We start from the raw sequence: 23673 nt of genomic DNA on the forward strand, positions 1-23673 counted from the left end.
GCATCCCGTTAAGATGAGTTTCTAGGCCTGGTGATGTTTTGCTTCTACTGAAAATGATCATCAAATACATTTGATGAGCCCACATCATAGCAGTTAGCTAAATGATGGATTCAAGTTGCAGTACAGCTGGTACAGGTGGTTGCAAATCAGTAATTACTGAAAGAGATACAAGTGAAAAATATGTATGGAAAATAAAGATGGGAAAATAGCAGATATACAGGCAAATACTTTGGATTAATTTGTAATACTGGAGTCAAACCCTGGTCCAGATGGAACCGCTTTCAATGAAGTGAGACCAAAATACGCCACAATTCACCAATTTGGTATGAAACATCTGTGAAACCCTGAAGTATAAACCAAAACTTTAACGCTAAACATAAAGAAGAAATTTTGAAAAAGGATGTTTTCTAAACAAACGTTTCTTTGCTCACCATAGGTTTAACATTTCTGAACTGCAATTTCTTGCTCTGAAAAAGGAAACTTCTTTAACATCGCCTTTGATATCTGTAAATTACCATCTTTTTTCTCCAAACGTTTAATACTTGTACTTTCTTTTCTTTTGTATGAATTATGCTACATACACAAACTTACTTTTACAATCCATAGGTTTTCCTGGATCCTATATTTAAAAAGCCAGAGAAGTAAAATGATGCATTTTCTCCAGCTTTACCCCACAACAGTGCAGCCAACACTGCCCCCATGTGGTCAGACACGATAAACCACTGTTATACTTTTGCTTTTAAATACCTAATCTTTAAAAATGCTAACAAAAATTAAACCCTAAGCATTCTGTTAAAAAGAGCACATCTGACTAACCAATTCAAAGAATGAAACAGGGGAAGGGAAAAAAAACACATGTTTTATAGTAATTGTCTTTGAATCAAACACATTTTAAATATATTATAGATCAAGTACACATACATGTCAAAAACAGTGGTACATAGTACCAAGAGTTTTTTTCTGGTTCCTTTCCACATCTAGGTAAGGCTCAAAAGAAATAAAAAATAAAATAAAATTAACTGAGCACACCTTCCAGTTTAGCAGTCAATTCATTACTGAGTTTTGTGTCAGCAATGCTTATATATGTATAAAAACTAAGATTACAATTGAAAAAAAAAGACAAATATTCATATAAGGGATAAACCAGAATTTATATCTATATATATATGTATGTATAGAACCTTAAGGACATGGAGTTTGGAGTTTTCTGACATAGCTGGAGTATTATTCTATCGTTCCGTAAAGGTGCCTAGATGTTCCGTCCAAGAACTGGATCCGCTCTTCGCCTGCCTGATTCACAGTCACATCGCGAGATGCTCTACAGTACGCAAAGGGCCGGGGCGGAACAGCTTCAATAAGTAAACAACTCCACGCTGCTTCTGTGACTACGACTCGAAAACTTGCTGATTGGCTCTAAGTGGTAGACCCATGCGAGAGAAACTCACATAAAAACAAGGAATGCTTATAAAAAAAAAAATTAAAAAAAGGTGCTGTGTGGGAGTGAATTTAATGAAGTCCTAGTAGAATCCTCCAAAGGTCCGAGATAAGCAATAAACCGTAGTATCAAAATGCTGCTGCTTCCTTCTGGACACGTGCTGAATGTCTTCCTACAGGAGTGTCTTAATGCGAGCGCCCTCGTGTGCATCTTCATAGTGTTTTGGAGATAGAAGATTGAAGTACTTCAAGTTTTGTCTCGGTCCATGCGTTAACACTCGCCCGTAATAACAGCCACACACACACACACACGCAAATACACGCACACACACACAAGCATAAGGTAAATGGGGAGGCGATAAAATTCTTTGTTCTTGTTTTGAGGGGCGGTAAAGCCGTTCACTGCGGCGTAAATCCAGCCGATAGAGTCTGCAGGGAGTTACTGTCCTTTGGTTCCTCAGTGGGGTCATAGCTGCACACAGACAGAAGAAAACACTTAGCGGAATATCTGTTTCCATCACACACACACACACACACACGCACACACACACACACACACACACACACACACACACACACATTTCTACTGAGAATCCTGCGGCGGCTTCTGTACCTTGGTGGATTTGCCGGGGCTGTCGTGGTTCGACTGGTGAACGACGTCGTTGACAATCATCTTGGCGATCTTCCACGCCATTTCCTCCTGGGCCTCCATAAAGAAAAAAATAATAATTATTATAAAAATAAATACCACAAGCAAAAAAATAGATAAATAAATAATAGAAACAAAACATGTGGAAGAGCATCTACCAAGGCTATATGAATCATTGATGATACTTTAACAGCTTTTTTTTTTCTTATCTCACCTCGTCTGAGTTGCCCTGGACCCATTTCTTCATTGCTTGAGAAAACATGGAACCTTGATAGGGAAAAGAAAGCCGTTTATTACCTACGAGACTTGCTTTTATGACATGAATATTTCAAGAGCGGGACGTTTGACTTTACAGTTCATGGCTGGTCATCATTTCTAAGCTTCTATAAATGCCTTCATCAGCAAAAAACTGAATCATTTGCTCTTTCTTCTTTGCAAAAAAACCCAACAAAAAACACCAAAGCTTTATCTTATTGGATAGAGAGCGCAAGTCAGCAGCAGATTTCTGTCCCAAATATTCAAAAGGTTAATTAGGTACGGACTTCAACGTGGTTTGCTATTTTTATCTAAACTACAACAATGTGAGGCGAAAGTCAAGTCAAAGTCAAAATATTTTAATTTCACACATATGCCAAACCTTGAGAATCTCTACTTTTGGACTTAAAGGCTTTTGTTTGACTTTAAGAGCAGAAAACTCATTTTTTCCGACTCCAGAAAATCTCTTAAATATTTCATAGGACTTTGAGCTGCGGGGAGATAAAGTTTTAATACATATATATCTCTACAGAGAAGAAGGTCTCCACTGAACGAAAAACGAGGGGGGCAGGAAGGACGTTTGAGGGTTGTACCTTTTGATTTCTTCACGTCGGGTTCCGGCTCGGCCTCTCTGATGAACTGACCCAACTCGTTCACCTTACCGAAAGTCATCTTTCTGAGAACGCAGAAGACAGGAGCCGATGATGAGCAAAGGGGATGAAAGGAGGCCTGACCGCACACACTCGTGTGTGTGTGGGCGTGCGTGTGTGTGTGTGTGTGTCCGTTAAGCACACACCTAACAGTAGAGCTGGGCATAAAATTGATTTTATCGATTAATTCATTTTTGGTTTTTGAAGATTTAAGGAGGATTTTTTTTTTCCACCAATGCATGCTGTGAGTTTCAATAGCTTAGAGTGATGTCAGCATGCCCAGGGCGGCCATCTTGTTCACAAACGTGTTTCACAGCTTCTGCTTATTCGAACTTTAAATTCATGTCCACTCTACAACAGAATATTAGAGCTGGACTAAGATTTTTCCAATTACAAAAATAAAAGTCATAATTTTATTTATTTTTTAAAAGTCATTGTACAAGAATAGAGTCAAAGTAATAGCAGAATAAAGTTGAAATATTGGCAGAATAAAGTAGTAATTTTATGAAAACGCCAACACAAAAAAATAGCAAAAATTAAAATCAGGTATGTTGAACATCTTGTAAAGTCATACTTGGTATCGCTTTGACAAACAAAGAAATGCTTCATCTTTTATCACATCAGAACCATCACTATCAGTGGCGGGACTTTGAATCAATAATGAAAACAATCCTCAACACCATTAACAGTTCACTTTAGAGACAAGAGTTGGAACGTTTCGTTTTATGGGTGAACTCACCCAGCGTACGGCCGCTGGTAGAGCATCTCCGGATCCAGGCTGGCCACATCGACGGTGATCGCCTCGTCGAAGTTCTTCAAAATCTTGATGGCTGCTTTCTTGGCTCCCTGCTGCAACGAGGGTACAACAGGAATTCATCTTCATGAATGTGACAAAGACCAGCGGAACGATCGCGACCTCGTCGTCATTATTGTGACCCAGCAGGGCGGCTGAAAATGTCAGCCGTGCGCAGCTCACCTGAACCTGGGAGCTCTCGCCGGCGTTCGAGCCGGAGCGGTCGCCGTCTGCCGGCACGCCCTGACCTTGACCTTGACCGCTCACGTTCACAAACTCGTCGCCCCGCACCGAGTTGATGAGGTCGCTCAGGTATTTGTAGTAAATGTTGCTGGACAGGAAGCCGGGCAAATACACCTGAACGGTTCCAAAACAGGATGACCACCATTAGTGACGAGCCTTTGCAGCTCATCGTTTTTTAAGATTTCAACCCTCATGTGGAGACAATCAGGCGTCTCTGTTAGAACTGCATGATTCGTCAGTGACGCAAGACAAAACCTTCAGAAAAATCGATACTGAACTTCAGAGAAACTGATTATTTTAGATATTAAAGTGAGGAAATAATACAGTGCCTTGTAAAAATATTTACACCACTTTCACATCCTGTCAAGTTACCAGCACAACTTTGTGGACAACTTTCAAGCAGAGTTTGACCCAGAAGAGGTCCAGAATTACCTCAAAAAAAAAGAGAGAGAGCGAGAGAGAAAGAAAAAGAAAACCTCAAGAGGAAAGATCTGTTAAATTAATTGGTTGTAGAAACTAATCGAAAACTGAAACGAGATCAAAATCTTTCTGTTGTGGCTGCCAAACTTTGGAACTTGTTGCCTTTAAATATTAGAGAAGCGTCTTTTCTCTCTATTTTTAAGTTCCTTAAAAAAATACACCCGTTTTCAATAGTGTTTGACCCAGTGTCAGCTGAAATGTTCTTTTTATTGTCTATGATTGAGCTTATATGTTTTAAATGTTATTTTATGTCTTCTCTTTATTCTGCACTTTGGGCTTTGCAAAACAAATTATCATAATAATTGAACATAAAAACAAAACTTCCATGTCCAGTAAAAAAAAAAAATGGAGTAGGAAGAAGACAAAGCTTATTAAATCATACCTCCTAATTTCTTTTTTTAAGATTTTATTGGCTCTAGTGACCTTTATTTGACAGTGAATTGACAGGAAAGAGGGTAATGAGAGAAGGGGGAAGACATGCGGCAAAGGTCGCCAGGCCGGGAATCGAACCCGCGACAGCGGACTAAGGCCTAAGGCCTTAGAGGACTAAGGCCTCTATATGTGGGTTGTGCTTAACCCCTGCGCCACCACAGCACCCAAATCATACCTCCTAATTTCAAACCAGATTCTAATTAAAAGCTTAAAACTGAAACTGTCAGGTACCACACACGTTTTATTTTTAATCCCCGGTTATGGTTTCATTTAAATTTCACAGCAACTAGAACTACAAGCATCCAGCAACTTAAAAGTCAAAGTTGAAGTTAAGTTCATATCAGATATAATTTGTCATCAAAAAAATGGCTTCAGCAAAATAAAATGCTCGGTCTCACGTCTTTATAAGACATTTAGCCCTAAAATATTTGCAGGAATAATTTAGATTATCTCTTATTCCACCATTTCCTTTATCCTAAAATGTTTTTAACTTTATGTTTCTGCTCAGTGAAGCACTTTAAACACTTATGTCTTGTACAATTAAAAATATTTAAGTTTACTAAATTAATTAGTCATGTACAAGTTAACATTGCCTTTACTGACAGCGCTTTGTTGCAAGAAGTAAAAAATTTGGGTGCGCCTTTTTTTTTTTTTCTGACGCCCCGAGCGCGTCCTCATCAGAGACTCTGACCTTCTCCATGGTCGTCCAGGCCTGTCTGAGAGGAGTGGTGAAACAGTCGGGGAGCGGCCCTCCCTCCCGGCAAATGTTCGACTCGATCTCCATCCGTACCGAGTCGCCGAAGCCCAGAGGATTGGTAGCCTGGAGTGAGAAATACCTGGACAAAGAAAATTTAAATATGTATTTTTTAAAAACTGCATGAACAACTGTGCTCAGTTCAAGACACTAAACTTAAAGCCGTTACTCAAGCAAAATAAAAAAATAAAAACACTTAGCATAAGAGCATGTTTAATAAGGACAATTTGATTGCTGCAACTGTGAAAAAAATGAGGGATAAAATACATTATATTTGCAGATATATATATATATATATATATATATATAAATGACATTGTGCTTTTCTGTCAGAAAAAACATACTCAAAGCTTTTTAGGGTTTTAGAAGCACAAATAATTCGTACTTATCATAGAGGATCATGGCGTCGTTTTGAGCCTCCTGGCCGTCATACTGGCCTTTTTTAGCAGCCAACTGGTTCTGGAAGTTATCTGCAGCCAGCCAGAACTGTAGTATATTCATCGCCTCTTCCTTCTCCATGTACTGTCAATGAGAGAACATGGAACTCATGAACAAGTCCAAAAAACACAGTGCGTCTCTGCAGGATCGCTCTGATAGCAGGTTAGTACACAGCAGGAACAGAAATCCTTGTTTCTTTATGTCTTTCTGACTTGTTTTTGTCTGTGTGTGTGATTTATTGTTGTTGCTCAGCCTCTGTGCTTTTGAGGACCGCCGCTAAATATGGAGTCAACGGGAGGCACAGACTGTGTGGGAAAAAAAAGGTGAGAAAGCCAGAGAAAATTGGGCCTACTCACCTCTGAGAAATAGAAGAGCGCTGACTCACAGAACAAGATGTCAGCCAGGAACACGGAGCCACTCGTCAAAACTTCAATCTGGTATTTACAGAAATGGTGGCTCCGCAGGAATTCGGTAAAGTGCCTGGAAATCAAAGGGCACGAGGGAGGCGGAGACATCCGTTACCGAGGATTTCACAAAAAACAGCCGGACAGTGAAAAGTGTTGGAGAAGAGGAAGAGAGAAACTCACTGTTGTTCCAGCATGGAGAGGACAACCGACTGCGCAATGACGAAGCAGTTTGGGTCCACCATACCGTCCTCTCCGCAAATCTTAGCTGAGTGGAAGGAGAACAGGGGAATTTTTTTCTTTTACATTTTTATGGCTTCAACCAGAGGTTTCATCAAGAGCCACTGAAGCTCTGCGTCTGTTATTCTTCTTACCGACTATATCGTTTCTGATCTGCTCTGTGATGGGGATGGGTCTTGCAGCATCTGGAGAAATGTATTTGGTGAAGATGGTAACAGCATCCTTTTCTATACCTGCAAACGCAGAAACCCACAGCTCATCATCTGCCACATTGCAAGCACAAACGTCCATTTATTTCACTGGGTAGTTCTGACACGATTAATCGGATAATTGTGATTAATCGTGGTTCATTTTTATTAATTCAATTAATTGCACATAATTGTCATTCATCCAATTAATTATGATTAATTGTGATTAATTGATTATTGAAATAGTCAGCAATTCATTTAGAAATCGACTGATCATTAACTAGATTATACAGACTCAAAAAAAAGACAATTTGCTGGAAAAAATTTCCAACATAATCATAGCGGTAATTAAGTCAAAACTGTCCAAGTGGAATAGATTTAGCTTCACCCGGTTCAGAATTATTGAAAAGATTTTCTTCTTTAAAAAGAGATTTGAAGTATTTATTGCATCTTTTAATGTATTTCTAATATTGTATAAAAATCTGCTGAATGTGCCGACTTCTTTATCCAATTAATCAATTAATCACCTAAAAATCAGCCACTTCCACAAACAGACTAATCAATTGAACAACTACCAGTGAAAACAGTTATTTTTTAAGTGACTCACTTTTCATGAGTGTGTCTGAGAAGTCTCGCAGAGTATTGTTGGGATGGCCCTTAGAGGGAGTCCCTGTCCTGGAAGGTGGCTGTGTGCTGGGGGTCTCCGCCCGAGACGGCTTGCCTTCCCCGCTCAACGAGTCCCACCGGGTGGAGAGCGGCGACAGGTTCCCACGGCTGTTGTGGAGGGCAAGGTCATTGAACGCGTTCTGATCGAGCTCTGGCCCGTCTGGAGAGACGGGGACGGGCTCGGCCAGCGAGCTGTGTTTGACGGAGTTGAGGTTTTGCGCTCGGACTCGCGACCAGCAGGCCGAGCGGAAGCTCTCGGCCTCGAGCCAGAACCGAACGAGGTGGTCGGCGCCCCGGTGCTCCATGCAGTGCAGGAAGTGGGGCATTGCCACATTGTCTCTGAGGACCTGGTCCACTGTCTTGGACATCCGAGAGCGCGTCTCCGGGGGCAGATAATTCACGCTGGAATGCCCTGGAACGAACAAGTTCACTTAGTTTAGAAATATCGCTAAAAATGCCGTCCTGCTCAGTATCAGTGAGGTCTTTAACAACAGAGTCAAGAAAGTCTTAAGAAGCTTTCTAAAAGAATGCTGTATTGTCTATGACATGTCAAGGTGCCTTTGATTCATTCAAGCTGTGAGGATAAAAACAATGGAAGTTGAAACCGAGTACAGCAAAGTGCCTTTTTTTATCTTCCAACATTGTACTAGGAATAATAAATAAAACAACAAAATATATTGGGAAAGGGGGTGCTGTGGTGGCACAGGGACAAAGCACAGCCCACATATCGAGGCCTTAATCCTCGTGCCGGTGGTTGCAGGTTCGATTCCCGGCCTGGCAACATTTGTCGCCTCTTCCCCCTTTCTCATTACCCTCTTTCCTGTCGAACTGCTTTCAAATAAAGGCCACTAGAGCCAACAAAACCTTTAAAAATATATATATATTAGAAAGACACATGATCAATATTGATTGAAAATACTTCCAAAAGAATATTCAGTAACACTTTATTTGAAGAGGTGTGCTTAAGACTGACATAACACCTGTTATGAACATGAAGGAGTTTCATGAATGCTTGACTGTTGTGATGAAGTGTCATTATCTACTGACACAACAGTCAAACATTCTGGAGGATGTTGGTCATGTGACAGTGACAGCAATGCAGCAAAGAATTGTGGGTAATTTAATTGAAGCGAAGAAGAAGAAGAAGTGGTGAAGTCATCAGCATGGTCTTTTTTTCCAAGATGTTGAAAGGGAGTGAAATATAAATAAATAATATATACATTATCAGTAAACGTGTCATCTGCCTTAATGGCAATTCTAATATCGGATATCAATATATTGATCTAAATTTTCATAGCAGTGCATCCCTAAAATATACTTTACCAATTCAATTAAAAAAATGCCAGGAATTATTTTGTTATTCTGCTCATTTTTGAAGTAAGTTGATTGGTGACCCCAAGTAAAGTCCTGACCTTAACCAACACCTGGATACTGTGAGCCATGCTAATCTCCCTGTGTCTCCTATGTTCCTGTAATAAATCCTGAATGATCTATGAAGGTGGGATTACTAGAAGTAATAATTTTGAATGCTCCTTTTAATATATTGTTCCATTAAAAGCTCTTAAAGGGAAGTCTGAATCCACTAAAATTTGTATCATCTTCTCTTGTATCGACAAAACTCTGATTGGTGCGTCTACATTTCCATATCACGCCGCATTATTGACCCCAGCCTCTGAAGCCTGGGAATTCACACCAGTTTTTTAAGTTGAATATTCAGAGGGAGGAGTTCACAGGTGGGCCAGTAGGTGGCCTTACACTTTGCAATTTCATACCAAAAATAAAATAAAAAAAATCTTCTCTCAACACCGTCAAGAATCTGCAAGTTCGCAGTGGATAGAAATCACACAAAGTCAGTTTTAGGAGGGTCTAGTCACATGGGACTCCAAATATAGAAAATCCCCAAAAAATAAAATAAAATAAAATTTTACTATTCATCTGAAAAGGAGACAGAATGACTTTGACTAAATCATATTACCTAATGCTACCCTCCCCCCACCATCTGTGCTGCCTTGAATCTTAAATCAAAGTCATCTTGGAGGATCGTCCCTCATGTCTGCTGCTTCTGAAAAATTTTAACTCGTCAACTTTTTTCATTCTAAATATTCTTCTGCTTCCAATCCCTACCACTATAAAACAAAAAGCTCTTCATGATATAGCATCTAACATGCTAATTCTGTAAAACACTGTTTTAATTACAACAATAAGGCAAAGAAAGTTGTTGTTTAGAATCCCGTCTCTCAAGTCTGAACTCTTATCACTGGCTGCAACCTAAGAATGAAATAACCAAAGCAGTCACCTCCACCTTTCCTCACATCCTTTCTTCCCTTTGTTACAAACACAATCTAGTGACAACAGAGCGCGCCAGGCTGCAGCACAGGTTCCTCCACCTTTGAGTCACCCAGACTAGCTAGTGCAGTTCCCGTCTGCTGCTTCCGTCAGGCACACAGCTGCTTACTGCAACTGTCCCAGAAGGTAACATAGAGCCACCTAATTATAGTTTGGGTTTTTTTCACAAAAAGAAAAAAGGTGGACAAGTTGCTTCACCGGTGCGTCAGGGCCAAGTTTACCTGACAGTTGTCAGAATGAGCGGGTGTGCTTCGACGGACGAGCGCCTCGGGCAGAATTATAGAGGAATGGAGACAGCTGAGCGACGCAGCGGGATGTTTAAGATGCTGCCGTCGTGACGAGAAACTTACACAGGCAATCTGCAAGGACATTGCCCGAGAACTGCCTGCCTGCACGGAGATTAACTGGATTCTAGCTTGGGAAAGAAGCAATCTTTAAGATAATTTCCTTCAGATTTTAGTGGCCGTTATTTGGCTAGACGTATGTTTAAATTGCAGGCAACGTTCCTAAACATTTTCTGGATTCTTTTCAGAGGGTGTTCAAAGTTCAGACTTTTAGTTTCAGTTTCAGTTCAGTGGTGGTTATCTTCAAGTGCTTTAGAAATAAAGTTGGCAGTGTGGAATAAGAATAAAGTAAGGCTAAATGGCAGTGGGTGGGTGGGTGGATGGATGGATGGACGGATGGGATTTTAAAACCACAGACCAGAAAAATGCGTTATACGTATAATATTTTCCCCATAATGCATTTCCTCCCCATTCCCATATTCACTAAACATACTTCAATAAAATGCCAGAGTTTTCTGGACTGCGTAAAGCCCCTCTGTAAACAAAACCAACTTTGCCATTCACAGACTTATTACATTGAAACATTTCTCTTTTCTTTCTTTGGTTTTCTTTGCCTGCCACACGTCTCTCCCTCTCCGTGTTCATCCATCTGCTGTCATCTCAAGCGTAACGGAAACACAGAAAGGCTTGCTGCGTACCGAGGTCTCCGAAGTGCGCTGCCTCCATGTGGCTCGGCTGCTTCTTGAGGATGGCGGTGCGGCCCCGGGCGAAGGAGTCCATGTTGGCTGATATGGCACTGATGGCCACGTGGCTCGGCCCGGCGGCGTCCAGGACGGCATTGTGGTTCTTCAATCCGTGTGAAGGAGAGTGAGGGTTGACTGGAACTGGGTCAAAAAAAATAAAAAATTTAATAAAGCTGAAAAATTACAGCAATGTTTTCAAAGTGACCCGACCAGGTGACGTCAGTGTGACGTGGATGACAAAGCCTTTGATTGTGGGTGTTTTTGAAAGAGCTCTTAGTGTGCGCAGGCCATAAAAAGAAGCCTGAGAGGACAAACTGTGCAGTGTTTGACTGACTGCTTTGTGTTTCACTGATAGCAAGAGCTTGGATCCTAATGATACATTAACTCTGTTTAGAATAACTAGAGCAAACCTAACCCTACAAAAACTTAAAGACTCTCTTAAATCACATCTGTAAAACTCCAAGGTTGTCTTCCATGCTTACATAAAAACTCAAAGACTCACTTTTTAAAACCCCTTCCAAAGCAAACAAACAATTCAGTTGTTTTGTAAAAGCGTTCATTCCCCTTGAACTTTTTCACATGTTGTTATCTCACAAACACAAGCTTCAATGTAACTTCTGCAGATTTCATGTGACAGACCAACACAGAGTAGCACCGAGCTAAAGTGGATACAAGGTTTTCTCACTTCTGGTCCATTCTAACATGAATATCTTCGGATGCAAACTGATCTATTATCCTCCTGAATAGGGCTGAAACGACAAATATTATTCACCTCCACAAGCTTCTCACGACACACTTTCCAATTTAAACCCTCTTCTGTGATACTTTACAATGCCGGAGGTAAAGACGAACTCACCTTTGTTAACTGTAGCATCCGTTACTCTCTCGGGTTCCTTGCTTTTGGCTGTAGAGAAAAGGATAAAAAAGGCGACGTGTAACTGAAGGTGTAAACACTCGGGATCATGATACAAGGTGAGAGCAGCTGGACAGAATGGAGATGCACGGTGAAGGGAGACGGGGGCTGCCGCGACGGCATTAGCAACGCAGGAAAACAATATCTAGTTACTTGATGACACGGACGGGAATCTGATATGCTGGATACTGCCAAAGAAAATGTATCATGTACGACATGGGAACTTATGCAGCATTTACTCCTAAAGGCCTTTCAGCTCTAAAGAACTAAAATATTCATCAAACCAAGCCTTAATTCAAACCTTATATAGAACCAGGTGTTTTTGAATGATCAGCGTGAGAATCCCTGACTAAACTAATTCCTGTCTGTGTTTTTAAGTCTCCCATCTCTAGTTAACAGTGACTCTTAATTAAATTTCCATGGCATTCTTCAGACAATCCAGGCCTATTCCCTTGCTCCCAACTTGTTTAACCCTCCATCCAGATTATTTTGTGTGGATCTAAAAAAATCTGGGTTTCTATATATTGACACTAAAAGAGAAAGAGAGACTGCATTGGCTGTTGAAGACGTCTGAATGTAAAATGTCCTGATGTCTGTGTGCATGAGGAATGAGTGAACAGAAGGTAGCCGAATCCCTAGTCAATCATTTTATGACGTTTTAAGGAGTTACGTTTTTGAAGCAGAACACCAATTTCCTTAAGCTTTGTCCGCACATGAATAACTGGAACAACAGGGAGATATATTATCTTACTAATAGGCCTGTCACAATAAGCAATAAATCAATTAATCACATGATAAATTTAAACAAACTCAATCATTTCCATTTGAATGATTTATTTTTCCTCTTTCTTTCTCGCTTTCCACCAAAAACTGGATGACAAAAGTCTTCAGTTTGTTGCTTTGGTTTCAACTAGCCCTTTTTTAAAATGACAGTTTTATTAATAGAGCCTTTATTATTAATTTTTATTTATTTATGTTGTTTTATTTATTTATTTTGGATATTTAAAATGCCTTCCGGTTCCAGTGTATTCATTCATTCATTAGACTTTAAAAGTTTATTAATCACAGAGAACGAGTTCTTGTGTTATTATTATGCCATTACCATTATATTACTGGGAAACAGTCTCAAACAACAATATTATCGTTTATCGCAATAACTTCTGTGGACAATTTATCGTCCAGCAAAATTTGTTATTGTGACAGGCCTACCTACTACTTAGCAATTCATTCTATGAGCTGAGCAATGGGATCGGTGGCCAATTTTCAGACCTTTGCGGAAGCAGATGGGATCGATGGATAAGATCGGTTTCGCGTGTATGTATCGGCCTATAAAATGGGTCTGGCACTTCTCGAGTGCCACCATTAACCATTTCTGCAAATGCACAAATGGTTAATGACCACATCTTTGCAAAACATGCTGACATGAAAAGGAGGTTTCAGCCTTTTGATTCGGGTGTGTTGGAGCAGAGATGCATCCAACAGTTGCAGAACAGTTGCACTCGAGGACTGGAGCTCCAGATCCCTGGGTCTAGAGCTTCAGAAATTGCTTCCCATTATCAGCTGGAGCACGACATGAGTTTGCTGTAGATTGTAGCTGAGTCAGGATCTATGAGCAATATTGGAATACAGTATAGACAACATCCCACAGACCAGCCCTTGGGGAGTGGACTTGGACACCCCGGATGTAAAATGTTTGAAATGACTTAAATAAAAATAAATAAATAAAAAATAACTTCCTTTTATTTCAAACAAAAAAAACTTGTATGCCCACTTGGACCTCCCAACAAGCGGAGCCACTGGCTTCCTGTCAGTCCTGATAACCATCACTGCTAAGAGCATCCACTGTCTTTTCAACACTTCCTCCTTTTTTTTTGCAAACGAACAGCGTCAGCAACTCTGATGCAACCAATAAGAAGGGGGAAAAGCCAAAAAAAGATGTACTAACTGGGCTGGTTTTCTAAAGAAACATGCAATCACTGCAATTTGATGGCGTGCTGAGAAAGACTGCATAGTTAGTTAGCAACAACGAGCTGAAACTACAGTGATCTAACAGAGATACTCTGTAACACATTCAGTTACTGAAGGAAATCCGGGAGATGTTTACCTGTATTGTAGAAATATTTGATATTATGCAACTGCTAACGTCAGACAGATTAAAATTTGAAAAGTGGTCAGCCATTTCTAAACCCTGGTGTTGTTCAAGAGTGTATTGCATAGAAGACATGTCAGGCTCCTCTCGTTATAAACAAAACAGTATTTACTACAAAGTGCTCCAAAGAGTGCAACACCTGCAGTCACGCCTTATTACTTTATGACAGGTGACAAGTCTGTGCGCACTCAGCTCAGTGAGACTGAATGAAACTAAAGTTAGCATGCTACATACATTTCCACATCTGACCACCGTGCAGATACCGACAGCTGTACGAGCTAGAAGTGATGCAGAAGGAGGCTCCACACAGCGATGCAGCTCGCGACTAGTTTCGAGCTGACAGCACGAGGCAGCTTTGGTGCCAACCAGACCAACAACAGGTTTGGTTAGCTCCAAGAGGCCACCGCTAAGCTAACCGCGCCACTGCAGCAGGTTAGCGGCGGCAGGAAAACACCACCACCAACACCACCACCCCGGGGTCCCTGTCCGTTTTAAACCCCGCTGTTTTTAATCGCATCTCTTGTCATGTTGCCGTGGGCTTCTCCGTCCTCGGCGGGACTCTTCCCCGATAGCCGCGGCTAACGCTGCAGATCAGCAGTTTGAGCTTCTTCCTCACCTTTCCTCTTAAAAAACGACATGACGGGTTTCGCACTCTGGACGCTTCCTCTGCTCACTATCACCGTCCCAGGGACGTGCCACGAATCCCTTCATTCAAACGCATCGGCTCCGTACACTCCTGAGGCGGAAGTCGGTTTTATTTCGGAATCTCCTCCGGTCTGCGCTGTCAAATCAAAATTATCCCCAAATCCAAGCCGAGCTCGGTGGCCATATTGTCAATAAACGACTAACTTCCGGGCTGCTTCTGGGAGCAGCATTGTGGGAAATGAAGTACTTGCCCGCTCTGGTCGGAAGATGGTGCTGTTTGCCAGCAGTGTATTAACGTTAGAAGTTTCAAATGTAAATAAACAATATATATTTATCAGTATATTTTGATTTTTTTTTTTCAACAAATACGTATTTTAGCTCCACCAGCTTTACAAATTAGAGTTTTTTTCTCGTTCTTTTGGATTTTACAGGAGGTCTTGGCTTTGACTAGGACATTCTATCAGGTATATGGTTGCATTATGTTTGTTATTTTTAGCCTCTAACATTTCTTTCACACTACCCATCTTCCCATCACCTCTGACAAGCTTCCTTGTACCAGCTGGAAAACATCCCATGGCTATCGCAGTCATGTTTTACCATGGAGATTATTTACAATGATGCCAAGTGTTCACTTCCATATATAAAAAATGTTAACGTACAAGTAAATCAAATAAAAGTGGAAATTGCAAATGTAAGATTTACAAAAAGGTTAAAATGGAGCAGTTTGAATTTGCAGAGGAATTGATTTACAACTCAGAATGTGAAAACTTCATCAAGGGAACGGCTCATCTAAATCAAATATAATACTGTAGTTCTGAATGGATCCCTACAGCTAACACTGAATGGTGTTTCTTTCTGCAGTCATGTAAAGCTACACACCGTGAGATCCAAAATAACAGGAAATATTTTCTGCACGTCTGAGTCACATTTAATGAGGCACCGTTTGCATCAATTGAGGAACTATTTCTCTATTTCTCAATAGGCAAATTACAATATTCTTTGTAGGGAATTGTGGTGACAACAATTCATGAAGTTGGGGATTTCTTTAAAATCCCAGCTGCAGTCACTTGCAGATCTGCAGACAGCTTAGAAACAAGGAAAGGTCTATCATCTGGGCCAAGAGCAACAGAATTATTTTCTCTTTGCACACAGTGAGAGCAGTTGGGACCAGGATATTTTGCAAATAGACATTTTAGTCTGCACAGTAAATGAGTTTGTTTCTCGTCTTTAAAATGATATAGAAACAACATTTGACTCTTCAGTTTCTTTGCAGTCTCCTGCGCTCGTAGAGCTTGTCCACATTGACAAATTTGACATTGTGACTTCAGCTCTTGCTGAAGACCTACACACACATGTCCTGTCTTTCCTATTACACATACACATCTAATGCATACATATTTACTCACTCACTTCAGACAAGTGTAGATTTCTTGCCACATTGTTCGGGACCTTGTTGTCACATGGTGACAACATGGTGAATTTCTATTTTCTCCCTACAATTTCTTGTCTTTTAAAGATCAACACTCATCAGCCTGACTCAAATGTCATGTCCTCTTGACTTTCCCATTTTCATCATTTTGAATAGATGGTAAGAGAAACAAGCCGTTCGGAGCAAGCTGTTTACATAGCGATGCCGAGAGATCATGTGGTTCTGGACAATCTGGTCATAGTCGCACTCTGCACAATAACTAGCCGTGTGTATGATGTTCACATCACATCACACACGTATGATGCGTGCATGAGCAGGACTGGATGTATTCCTTTAACAGTTAGCCGAGTAGGAGAGATGACAAACTGGAAAATGAAAAGTTTTTCTGTTAGACGGGTGACAGGAGGTCAGAGACTTAGCTGTAAAAGGGAGGTGAGTTTATTATGTCATTACATACTGAAAATGTAGCTGAGCAATGATAAAATACAAACTGAGATCATCTCTTTTCAGAATAATAAACAGTCTAGAATTCACTGCATTATTCATTTAGACAATATTTTAAAATTTGAATACTTATATCCCATAATCAAAGAATTTTCTCCTCATGTTGGTGAATCTGAATGAGACATCATTCATACATTTTAAATCACATTACGATGGAAGCATCAAGGTCCTCAAAGCACTTTTTTCACAGAGACAATGTCAGTACACTACAAATCACTTCCTTTGACAATTGTTCGTCAACAGCAGACTTGATTTAAAAACAGAAATGATTAGGATTGACATATAAATTGGGTACTATCAGTACGATGTACTTATTCAACCAAACCTCCATTGTCATCACTGCTTATGAAGGTTCTTTTCAATCTCAACCAACGGTGTGTGTGTCTTTGGGTCTGTCAATGCGATAGACGAACTCTGCAGGGAGGAAGTATCCCAGGTACTCCACGGTGTCGGGCGTGGTGTCGATATAGTAGTGGCCACCTTCTCCGTGGTGGCTGAAGCCATGGGTGTGCTCCACACGCAAATCCAAGCCCTGGAAACGCAGGACAAAAGAAAGTGACTGCAAACGCCCCCAATCTGTTCTTCAGCATCTTTACTGAGCTGCTTGCTTTACTCACAGGGTCTCTGGATACGAGCACAGACTGGCAGATGAGTGGAGCGCTGACCTCAAAGTGCTTCAGCCAGTTGTTGACTTCGTCGTCTGTGTTGAGAGGGCAGGCTGAGAACTCCCTCGGCTATCGATGATCCAAAGCACAGGAATAAATCAGTGTGAGTGTCTCTCAGTAGCCAAAGTACAACGGCTTACTAAGGGCATTGCAGGCAGAAATTCTGAGATTAATCTCATTCGAGAAATGTGCACACAATTTTAACACTTAACACTTCAGCTCATCACCAGCTGAAGGCTCGCCAGCTGAAGACTCTGGCTCAAAAGCTGAAGGCTCTCCATGTCTCTCCTAGCTCATCCAGTTCAATTTCTGTGAACAATGAAGAATCTTGGTCTCTAGTATTTTCACCATAATTCATCTGATCAACGTGGGTTTGTTCATCCCAGTAACTTGTGAATGATGCATTTTTCTTGTTCCTCCTCTTACGTGGCCGTTTCTCCCCTTGTTCATCTATTATCTCTGGTGTTTTGGAGATTGATTCTTTATCAGCAACCAGTTGTGGCGTAGCGATCACTATTTGCTGTTTGCTCTTGGACTGATCCACTGTCTCCTGAGTTGTTGCGATGGTTTCTTTCTCAGAGTCCAGTGAACCATCATCAGCAAGACAATCTTTATTCTGCTCATAGCAAATTTTGAATGGCACCTTTCTCTTCTTATTGCGCCTGACTCTAGGTGAGTCCACTTCCCTTTCAATAACATTGTCCAATGTTTCCATTTCAATGGACTGCATTCTTCTCTCTTCTTTGGATTCTTAGATATATCACTTTTCTAGTAAATGCTGAGAATATCTCACGCTTGCTCAGTGTTAGTATTCACCAGAGTAGTGACTCAAACAAAGTTGAACTCTCAGATTAACTTGTCTCAAATGGCTGCTCAGCGGTTGTGACAAAGTTTGATCAATACGACGAGCCTAAATAGAGGTAGTGTAGTGTAGTGTAGTGACACTGCACTACTGTGACACTGTGATATCACATTGTTTTCCTTATAATTCAAATTCAAAAATACTATATTGATCCCAAAGGGAAATTAAATGTTATTAATTCAGGTTCTTCAAAAGTGTTCTTGTAGATTTTGATGGTTGTTGGCAGGAAAGACCTCTTGTAGCGGTTTGCATTACAGCGACTCTGAATTGTTTAACAGTGTGTTTAGAATAATAATTAAACCTATAATTACACATTTTTTGCTGAATTAATACTTCATTTGATGGCTATAAAAGGCTAGTAGACTAAAAAAGACTTAGTTCTTAAGGACATAAAGAGGATCCCTTTGTTGCTGTGCACTGCAGGTCAGCTGGCTGAGAGAAGGACACATAAAAATAATAGAATAGTTCTGATTTGTAGCACAACGGGTAATGGAACCAATACCAACAACTTCCCAGGCGCATCTGGACCAACTCTTTTAAGATTGGTGTTGCTACGATCATTTTGGCAATCAGCTTTAAATCAAAAACAATTAGATCAGATTATACTTTTTTACTCAAAGTTATCAGAATCTCAGCCTAATCCAGTATTTACCATAATGTGGATTTTAGCCTTCCCTTTCTGGATGATGAAGGTGCCTCCCAGAGCCAGGCTCTTTTCTGGATACTGAGCTGCCAGAGTCTTCCTCAGTGCTGTTACCAGACTGTTACTTCCTGTCCTCCGTTTGGCTCGTATCTCTATGACCTGGAGAGACGCACGCAGGCAGAGGGGAACGATCAGCTTCATCAGCTCCTTGACCTTCAGTTAATGTTTCAGAGCACACTTTTGATGGGGCTAAAGTGCATATAGTTAATAACAGAGTTGGGTTAATCCTCCCACCCCCAATATACTCATTATCTTGCATTTATTTTAAAATATCTGCCTTCACTCATTTCCTGCAACATTGAAATGTCCTGCAACACTTTGACACTGATACCTTTCCAGGCTTCCCCTCGCAGGCATATAGATTGCCCAGGAGTCCAAAGTTGCAGTCAGAGAATTTGTCACTGTACTTTTCTTGCAGACACTGACCATCAGCTGGATTGATGGAGGAAAAGTAGCTCCCGTTGACTGCTGGTCTTCCTTCAGCCTCAGTGAGAACAAGAGGCATGAGCTGTAGGTCACAGTGTTTGTTTTATTAACTATTTAATATATAAAAACAAAACAATTTAAACATTTAACAACTTAAATGGGGGAAGAAGGGAGCGGGAGATCGACAGGCGGATTGGCGCAGCGTCTGCTGTCAAGCGGGCGCTGTACCGGTCCGTCGTGGTGAAGAGAGAGCTGAGCCAAAAAGCGAAGCTCTCGATTTACCGGTCGATCTACGTTCCCACCCTCATCTATGGTCATGAGCTTTGGGTCATGACCGAAAGAACGAGATCACGGATACAAGCGGCCGAAATGGGTTTTCTCCGTAGGGTGGCTGGGCTCTTCCTTAGAGATAGGGTGAGAAGCTCAGTCATCCGGGAGGGACTCAGAGTAGAGCCGCTGCTCCTTCACATCGAGAGGAGCCAGTTGAGGTGGCTTGGGCATCTGGTCAGGATGCCTCCTGGACGCCTCCCTGGTGAGGTGTTCCGGGCACGTCCCACCGGGAGGAGGCCCCGGGGAAGACCCAGGACACGCTGGAGGGACTATGTCTCTCGGCTGGCCTGGGAACGCCTCGGGATTCCCCCGGAGGAGCTAGAAGAAGTGGCTGGGGAGAGGGAAGTCTGGGCCTCCCTTCTGAAGCTGCTACCCCCGCGACCCGACCTCGGATAAGCGGAAGAAGATGGATGGATGGATGAAAACAATTTAAGTCAATTTCTTGCATATAATAATTCACCTCGGCGTTCATCCCAGTAATTCTGGAAGGGGCGGCTCCTGCTCCAAGGATAAAAGCCCCCGGTAGCTCCAGCTCCTTGGATATTACATTCATATTGTATTCCTAACATAAGGACAAACAGTAAAAAAGTCTTTATTAAAATGGACAGCATGCAAAATCTGCAAGCTATGCATTCAACAAAAAAAAAGAAATAAAAAAAAAACCTTATGTGTTTGAGGCAAAGGGATCAGATATGGTACACCTCCAACATCAGTAATGCGAGGTTTACCACACAAACCTTCAGGACATGAACAGAAAAGGCAAAGAAATGTAACAAATACTCCAGGACAGCATTATTCAAGCATCCCCCTGAATTTTGATCTATGAAATACCTTTGACAGGAAAAAGGAAAGGCTCCTTGGTGAGATCTGGACAATCCACAACACTCACTTGAACTTCTGCAAAATTGGCTCCCAGCCCAGTCTGCAACACTGTAACCAGGAAGCAGCGCTGTCAAACTAAAAATCAAATTTTATAAACATGCATGGGGGAACTTTGTCTCTCTTTCTCTAGTAGTCCCTACCTCCTCGCAGCTCTTCGAGGGCCGGGGCGTGCAGCTGAACTTTCTCTGTTTTGCTGATGTCTGCCATAACTTCTTCCACAGTGACAGTGGTTCTGCTCTGGGGCCGTTAGCTCTGCAGAGACGAGCAGGAGCAGTTAGGGTTAAAGTCCAACCAAAGAGGAAACACTGGCGAGAAGGTTCCTCCTCATTTCCGGTTTACAACTGGGAAAACTAAGATTTGTTTTTGTATAATTTCAAACAAATGATAGTGGAAAATATTTTTGATCAGATATACAACATTTCCAGTAGCATATGTAAATTAGGTAAAAATATTTAAGAAAGTCAATTGGTGAAAAGCCATAAGCTTAGATTAAGCCTTTCCGCTCGCTTTTAGCTTCAAACGGAAGTGGGACTGAACTATCTTGCTTCTATCAGCGCTGTTGTTCTTTGGTGATTGGTCACAGGAATGGGTTCGCCATATTCTGAGAGGCAAGTTTGCCTTGGAAAGCACAATAATATTTGTCTCGAGTAAAACGAACACAAAAATTCACATTTTAGCTCATTTCGGTGAGTCGTTTATTACGGAGCCCTGTAGGGGACATGGGGATTTTTTTTTTCTTTTGCGTTCCCTTGCAATACTGTACTGGTCAGTTATGCAGCATAATTGAATACTGTAAGCCTTTCTTACGGCGGGCTCCGTACTTTCTGCTTTAATATAAGGTTATGTGAGGTTTTTCCCATGAATGTTAGTATCTTTTTGTGAAATATCTGAAGTTTTATATCTTTCTTTAGGATAGAAAGGCGCCACAAACCTACGATATAAACAGAAACCTTCCGTAAGTAGGAAATAAATAAAAATACATCCTAATTTGGACTATTTCTGAGTTATTATCGCGGGTAATAAATCATCTGACAGTTTTGATTGTGTCTCTGTTGTGTTCTAGTCTGGATGGTTTAAAGAGCTGCTTTCAGTGCCGCTCCATCTTCACGTTAACAGACATAAACATGCAGTAAAAAATAAATCGATTTTCAATCAGTGTTTTGCACCAAAGAGTTAATAATAATAAACAAGTTTCCACTGAGGCTCTGTAAGAACCATATGAATGAAATAAGTAATTATTGATATGACAGGAGCAGCGGCTTTGACACTTGTGTGGTGGGTGTGTCGATGTGGGCGTGACGTCACCAGGTATGAATGGGAAGGATACTGGCTTTGTGTGTTTTAGGAAGCAGGTGAGCGGGGCGGTCAGTCCTTGCAAAGTTTGGAGCCTGATCATCAAAATGGAATAAATCGATAATTGTGACAGAACAAAGAAAAGGTTTGGAGTTGATTGATAAACGGACAGATGAGATTCCCCGAGTTAACCCAGTGCGGCCCTTTACCACCATTAGTTTGTCGTGTTTTTAATAATAAAAACTTGTTAACAGTAAAAACTGTTTGGTGCAAAACACTGATTGAAAATCGATTTATTTTTTACTGCATGTTTATGTCTGTTAACGTGAAGATGGAGCGGCACTGAAAGCAGCTCTTTAAACCATTCAGACTACGAACACAACAGAGACACAATCAAAACTGTCAGATGATTTATTACCCGCGATAATAACTCAGAAATAGTCCAAATTAGGATGTATTTTTATTTATTTCCTACTTACGGAAGGTTTCTGTTTATATCGTAGGTTTGTGGTGCCTTTCTATCCTAAAGAAAGATATAAAACTTCAGATATTTCACAAAAAGATACTAACATTCATGGGAAAAACCTCACATAACCTTATATTAAAGCAGAAAGTACGGAGCCCGCCGTAAGAAAGGCTTGCAGTATTCAATTATGCTGCATAACTGACCAGTACAGTATTGCAAGGGAACGCAAGAGAAAAAAAATTCCCCATGTCCCCTAGGGGGCTCCGCAGTATTGCTCAGGTGACTTCATTTATGAATTAATTAAGAAATTTATTGTCATTACAGCATCATCCAAAATACCATTTACCTACCAAACTGTGGATTTACTTGTGTTTGATATAGTTTCTACAATTTTAATGGGAGAAGAGCACAGTAGGATTGCCATCCTTTTCCCGTATACGGGACGCGATTTGCTCCGTATTTCTGTATGTCCGACAGTAACGCCTATCACACACATATAAACATTTAGTGTAACAATAATTACAAAACTCAAACACAAGATTTGTTAAGGTCAGCTAAATTTTGGCGGGAGCTAGTAAGGACCCCAGAACGCTTCGGACCAATGATGATGTCACGGTTGCCTAGAGACGGACACTAAGCCCCTTTTGCACTGCACCGCTGGACCCGGGTCGACCCGGGTCCATTTAATAATGGCGTATTAAGTTTTGTTGTGCTGCTTTGGACCAAAAAAGGTCTGAGCTAACTCCCGCTCTCCGGGTAAACTCAACCGACGCTCGCCACAGTTGTTCTTATCTTCCCAAACTTCAGCAGTTTTCTAGTTGTTCTGCTGAGATAGTGTCATCAACTTGTGACATCACGCATAGTGATGTCACAAAGAGCTAGTCACAAATTGAACTCTGCACACTTGAATTCTGCAGTCATAAGCATTGCGGAAGAGAGAGAGAGAGCAAGAAGAAGGATTGTGTCCCAACAAGAGATTGAAAAGGAAAGTTTTTCAAGATTAAAAGGAAATTCTCACAAACAAATAAAGGAAAACATGGGGCAGATTTTGAATTTATTCAGACAGAAAGGATCAAAAGTGAGTCAGCGCAATAAGGATTCATCTTCAGATTCTGGGAATGAAGAAATACAGCAGATCTTGGCAAGAGAGACAGAGAAGCTAAATGGCATCTTGGAAGAAGTTAACATGATGTCCATTGAGAGACAGTCACTCATCAAAGCAAACGAGGAGCTGAAGAACGATAACACGGCATTGAAGCAGGAAAACACTGCACTGGGGCAACAAAACACCGTCTTGGAAGAGGAAAAAAGCATCCTGGAGCAGAAAAACACTGCCCTGGAGAAGGAAAGAAATACGCTACATCAGGAAAACATCACATTAAAACAGGTAAATACCATCTTGGAGGA

At 41.1% G+C, this 23673-nt stretch overlaps 2 protein-coding genes across 4 annotated transcripts in view; both read right to left on the minus strand.

The window, feature by feature from the left end:
- Positions 1–838: 838 nt before the first annotated feature.
- On the minus strand, positions 839–14930 carry akap10 (A kinase (PRKA) anchor protein 10). 2 transcript variants are annotated; one of them, XM_028032190.1, is made up of 15 exons: positions 14678–14930; positions 11856–11903; positions 10955–11140; positions 7568–8038; positions 6907–7005; positions 6716–6800; positions 6485–6608; positions 6076–6212; positions 5628–5772; positions 3965–4138; positions 3728–3834; positions 2932–3014; positions 2298–2350; positions 2048–2140; positions 839–1906 (listed from the first exon to the last, which is right to left on the minus strand). In XM_028032190.1, the coding sequence occupies exons 1-15, from the start codon at positions 14697–14699 to the stop codon at positions 1901–1903; spliced, it is 1833 nt and encodes a 610-aa protein (XP_027887991.1). In that variant the 5' UTR covers positions 14700–14930; the 3' UTR covers positions 839–1900. The 2 variants fall into 2 exon arrangements, with proteins under 2 accessions (XP_027887991.1, XP_027887990.1); XM_028032189.1 differs by having other exon boundaries at positions 3728–3837; positions 14678–14929.
- A 1620-nt stretch (positions 14931–16550) lies between these two features.
- The window catches only part of c11h11orf54 (chromosome 11 C11orf54 homolog), a 23994-nt gene continuing 16871 nt past the window's right edge, over positions 16551–23673 (minus strand). The window contains exons 2-9 of one of the 2 annotated variants that reach the window (XM_028031484.1): positions 20648–20759; positions 20457–20555; positions 20289–20362; positions 20086–20187; positions 19201–19377; positions 18819–18968; positions 17305–17373; positions 16551–17171 (exon numbers count right to left, since the gene is read on the minus strand). In XM_028031484.1, coding sequence (XP_027887285.1) covers positions 17004–17171; positions 17305–17373; positions 18819–18968; positions 19201–19377; positions 20086–20187; positions 20289–20362; positions 20457–20555; positions 20648–20714 — 906 coding nt within the window. In that variant the 5' untranslated portion in view covers positions 20715–20759 and the 3' untranslated portion in view covers positions 16551–17003. Of the gene's footprint in view, positions 17172–17256; positions 17374–18818; positions 18969–19200; positions 19378–20085; positions 20188–20288; positions 20363–20456; positions 20556–20647; positions 20760–23673 lie in introns of both variants that reach the window. The other variant, XM_028031483.1, reaches the window with a different exon arrangement.

The sequence above is a fragment of the Xiphophorus couchianus genome, chromosome 11, assembly GCF_001444195.1.
Source record: "Xiphophorus couchianus chromosome 11, X_couchianus-1.0, whole genome shotgun sequence".
Classification (NCBI taxonomy): domain Eukaryota; kingdom Metazoa; phylum Chordata; class Actinopteri; order Cyprinodontiformes; family Poeciliidae; genus Xiphophorus; species Xiphophorus couchianus.